Genomic DNA, 5,000 nt, shown 5'->3' with positions numbered 1-5,000 from the left:
TCACACAATGTAGTCCTGGGTGTGTGTTCTCACCCTCAGACAAGCCAACAAGGCACTAAGATCCCAAGTCCTATATATCCTAAATAACACCCAATCTATGAGAAATGTGCAAAGTTTGCAGTATATCCCTCATTACCTCCTGAACATGTGGACCACTTTCTTATCCTGAAATCTCAACTTTGCTCACAAATCAGGCTTCATTTTGATTAATTTCAGAAGTAGCTCAAACTTCTCATCCATCGCTTCCCCCACAGGTGACACTTTGCTGGTAATTCCTCCCTTATACCACATGTCCATCAAGCAGGACTGACAGACTGACAGCCACGAGGCCTGCATGACTGCCCACACATCCATTAAGACTACAAGCTGTCAAAGGTTCCTGTCTTTGTTTGCCGTGGACCCGTATACGCGTCGCACCCGGGAGCCCTCTTATCACCCCTTCCTGTTGCATTGGTCCCAATTTCCTGGCCACTAGGAGTCTGTGTTATTGTTCGAATCTTTTGAAAATGTATAATTCTCTCCCTTCCTTACTTCAGGCTCATCATTGACGTGTACTTGAGTGGATCTCTCTCTTCAAGTAAAATCTACTTAGTGAACCTTATTTTGTATTACCTAGATAGGACTCCGTTCCTATGCCAAAGGGCCCAGCCTTGGGTACCCCCCCCCCCCACACACACACACACACACACAGACGGACAGAGATACACACACGTACACAGACACACAGAAGACGGTGTGTGAAGGGCCCTTTCATTGATGGATTATTTGGGGTTCCTGCGCTAACTGTAGGTAGGATGTGAGGAGAGTGTACAAGGTGATCTGAGGGAGGTTGAGATGTTGCCATAGTGGAACTGCATAGTTGTAGTGTTTGGTTCAAGGCAAAGACATGCAAAGACACACTGTGGTCCAGCCAAACCTCTAAAAACGACTTGCATATAGTCACCTTAACCTTCACAACCTCACAATTGCCACTGTCAACACCAGCGGAGGCTGCTGAGGGGAGGACGGCTCATAATAAATGTATTTGATACCGTTCCACCCATTCCGCTCCAGCCATCACCACGAGCCCGTCCTCCCCAATTAAGGTGCCACCAACCTCCTGTCGTTAACACACACACACACACACACACACACACACACACACACACACACACTCTGCCACAAGCCTCTCAGGCAGATCAGCTCCACACCCACACACCTGTTCAATTTAATTGGTCCCTTGTATAAAGGGCACTTCTTAACACAGCTAAGTAGACTTTGGAGAAGTACCCTTGTATTTAACCCCCTAAAACAGGGAATGTCTGTCTGTCTGTCTGTGTCTGTTTGTCTGTCTGTCTGTGAGTGCACACGTGCATGGGTTGTACCTTAGCCGAGTGGTGGCAGGGTGTGTCTCTGCTCAGGCTGGTGTTTTATGATGTCACATGTGGCCCTCGCTTCTCAGGAGGAGAAGAATAGAAGGTAAATAAAGAAACAATCTGGAGGTTTTCTGCCTCTGTTGCATCTCATTTGAGGGCCTCGTAAATCAGGGCTCCACCTGCATATAGAGTGTTCGCAGCCCCCCCCCCCCCACCCCCCAACACACTAACATGCAGCTCATTAGAGCCCACAGCCAGACCCTCTGCTACCTTGCAAGGTGTGTGTGGGGGTGGAGGTTATGGGTGCTCAGTGTGTAAAGCCTGGTCAGGAGTGCCCCTGCAATTCCACCGCACCCCCCCCCCCCCCCCCCCCCCCCACCCCTCTACATCGCTCGCCTCAGCCGAAGCTGTTCCCCATCTGTTCATAAAACATGTACAATACCCGTGTTTGAGCTCCCAACAGGCGCTGGGACAAGTGCACTCTGACTTGAACCTGCGCAAGACATTGGCTCTTTTCGCTTTTTTTTTTTAAAAGGGATAATTTCGCCTCTATGCCTGGTTAGTTTTCAGTGACTGTTTTCACACATAAAATGAAGGGTCTGGACTGCATCATTTCGGACTGCTTAACGTATAAACGGTGGCGGCAGTAGATCACTGTTTTACTATGTTGTCCACTGCAGAGTGGGAAGAGTATTAAGTACTGAGGTATTCTCTGTGAGCTCAGTGTAGAGGACAGTGTATCAAAGGACCTCTTTTTCAAGTTGACATTGAGTATGGCTAGCTAATCGCTTAAAACATGGACGACAAAAATAGTCCAATCGGAGCAGTCAAGCTAATCAACTCAACATGTCTGGTTTCCAGTAAAGCGCTGGAGGACGAGACTGTTTGCGTGGACAGGAAACCTCTCGCACAATCAGTGTCTTACTCTAACTCACTGTCACAGTCAGGTACTTGCATGCGAGGCATCCACAGGTTATTGTTGATGTTAAAGACCTGCAGTGCTACGTGCTACATGCTACATGTGCGTAGGCGTTGTCTCATTATTTTTAGTGCTAAAAGGCTTTGTTATCTCCGATCAGGTTAGTAGTGGAGTAACCTAACACTCCTTCTCCCAGCGGGCTCACCACAATGCCATAGTGTGAGGCACAGCTGCAACTTTGGGGCACACTTATGTTTAGTTAGCGTACCGCGCTCACCAGAACCGTGTGCGAACATGAACCGGCCTTCTCACCTCGGACCAGACCCGCTATTTCCATATTTACTCACAAAACACCACACCTTCTGCAATCGCTCACTCCCTGACCAAGAAGGCCATTCAGAGTTTACGAGCAACAGAATCGAGCAAGCCTGTAAATGTTCTGTTGGAAAGTCAGATAACTTTAAAAAAAAAAACTGTAACCATAGAATTCAACTGGGAAGGTTAGACCAGAAACGTAAATATCCTTACAACCAACTCAAAACGGCCAAAACGTAAATATGTTACTAGTAAATCCATGAGATTGGGTTGCAATATAAAAGAAACAGAGAGGTAGAAGTTGAGGTGAGAGGAGGCTGATTATGAGCCAGCAATGAAAAGCCCTAGCCAGCCCTGTCTCGTCTCAGCCCCCAGAGGATCTGCCCAGCGACCAACAGAGTATCAGTTCCACCAGAATACCCCACCAAGAGAAATTAGATCTTCTATAGAGCTTTGTGGAGGAGCAGAGCTGTGAGATTTTCCTCCTTCCAGGCTCTTCTGAGGGCATAGGTTAGCAGACAGACACCTGGGTCATGTTCATTAAGGCAGGCAATGGAAACTGTTTTAAAGCGTTTCGCAACTGGAAAACGAAAATGTGCTTTTCGTAGTGGACAGGTCCATGTTGTCCCTCCCTGTTTCAGTCTGTTTTCTTCCATTTGGTGCCTAAATGAACACTACCTTGGAGCCTTCAGACACTCTCCACACTCTCTAGAAACTGTCATAGTCTTATTTGCCACCAGCGAGAGCCATTGTCCCACCAAGCTACTACCACTACATTGATCTTGTTTTCATTTGGATTCTTGTCCTGTACCACCAGGCCTTCGTCAGTGTATCATTCACTCAGTGCCCTTTGGTTGGTCTCGTTTTGCAATAGTTTATACTCAGTCATACTATGCCCAATATGTTCACATTTTAGTGAGAAAGTTGATATTGGACATGTAACCTGTAATATTTGCTGAGCCCTCCTCAGAAATCTTTGATTTTAGTGGCTGAACTTCTCAGTCTTGTGTGCTTAGCAGCAATCATGGCGCAGCAGTTTGGAAGTATGTGTGGTGTGCTCCTCGTCTAGAGCAGAGAGGTTCATTTTCCTCCAGCAGTAAATAAATAAAATGGTGGCAGCTCGCGATCAACTCCCTGGTTTCTTCACTTAATTTCTGCCCCACAATGAGCCTCTCTTCTTTCCTCTCCTCCTCCTTTCCTCCGTCTCCTCTCATCTGTCTAAGGGGTAACCTGAAACTGCTCCCTCGTTCCCGGGGCGGCCCAGGGGTTACAAAGGGTGATCAATATGTGCCAAAGAAAGTCTTTAGACAAGTGAAAGAAGCCGCAGTTTTCTCGACCTTCCCCTCCTCCTCCCTCCTTTCCCCCTTTCCTCTCGCTGCTCGGAGGAGCGACAAGGTTAGGGGCCCTTGGCAGATAATGTTCTGTCTACTGACAGATATGGACACACACACACACATACACAGTGTTGAGAAAAATCCAAAATGTCCCTTTTAAGGGACAAATAGTCAAAATAACCCTCTTTGGAGCCAATGGTTTGAGAGATGTGAAACTTTCTGGTATTATCTACTTTGCCCATGGTAATTCAGGCAACTTTGATATGATGGTGACTAAAGAGATGAAATTCACACACACACACATACTTGAGAAGATAGAGGCTCAGCTCTGTGTGTGCTGGCTTTTAAAACAGGTTCACCTCTGACCTCTGTGTTCTCCAACAGGTGGTGGATGAGATGGGAAATGTCAAGTTCTGCCTGGACGAAGGCTCGGAGGCTGGCGGGAGCTGGCTCAAGTACGTACGCACCGCCCCCTCCTTCGAGGAGCAGAACCTGGCGGCGTGTCACCTCAGTGGAGACCAGGTGAGTGGCGCCTCCTTCCTTCTATGGGCTGCCAGGGTTTAGTGGTTGGGCTGTGAGTGGCACCTCCCTCCTCCTATCAGCTGCCAGAGTTTAGTGTTTGGGGCAGTGTGGCACCTCCCTCCTCCTATCAGCTGCCAGGGTTTAGTGGTTGGGGGATAAGTTTAGAAGCACCTAACACATGGCAGTGTCAGAGTGGCTATTGCCTTTCTTCCTACCCACCCAGTGCGAAGAACAGTGGACTGTGAGTCTGCGTGTGTGTGTATGCTTGTCATTGTTAGTGTGTGTGTGTCTGCATTCGTCTAAGTAAGCGTTGTGCGCATGATTTTATTTTTTTATTTCACCTTTATTTAACCATGATGATGAGTAAAAGAATGGCTCTATTGTGTGTCCAAGGCTGGTACGTGAGTGCCTCGCTGAGTAAGTGACTCATGTTAAGAGGTAGAACAATAATACACCGACACACCTGCGTCTCGTAATCACTCTGGGTCCTTCTCTGGAAGCCAGCCATACTCTCTGCCCGTCCAGAAAGGAAACCTGGAAATGGAACACTCCTGG

The 5,000-nt window shown here is 47.8% G+C and overlaps 1 protein-coding gene across 8 annotated transcripts in view; it reads left to right on the top strand.

The window, feature by feature from the left end:
• prdm16 (PR domain containing 16) overlaps positions 1-5,000 on the top strand; it is a 235,315-nt gene that overhangs the window by 196,281 nt on the left and 34,034 nt on the right. For all 8 annotated transcript variants that reach the window (XM_031794072.1, XM_031794077.1, XM_031794076.1 and 5 more), the window contains exon 4: positions 4,308-4,445. In XM_031794072.1, the coding sequence (XP_031649932.1) occupies positions 4,308-4,445 (138 nt within the window). The remainder of the gene's footprint in view (positions 1-4,307; positions 4,446-5,000) is intronic.

The sequence above is a fragment of the Oncorhynchus kisutch genome, linkage group LG17 (assembly GCF_002021735.2).
Source record: "Oncorhynchus kisutch isolate 150728-3 linkage group LG17, Okis_V2, whole genome shotgun sequence".
NCBI classification, from domain to species: domain Eukaryota; kingdom Metazoa; phylum Chordata; class Actinopteri; order Salmoniformes; family Salmonidae; genus Oncorhynchus; species Oncorhynchus kisutch.
This window is presented reverse-complemented; position numbering and strand designations above follow the sequence as displayed.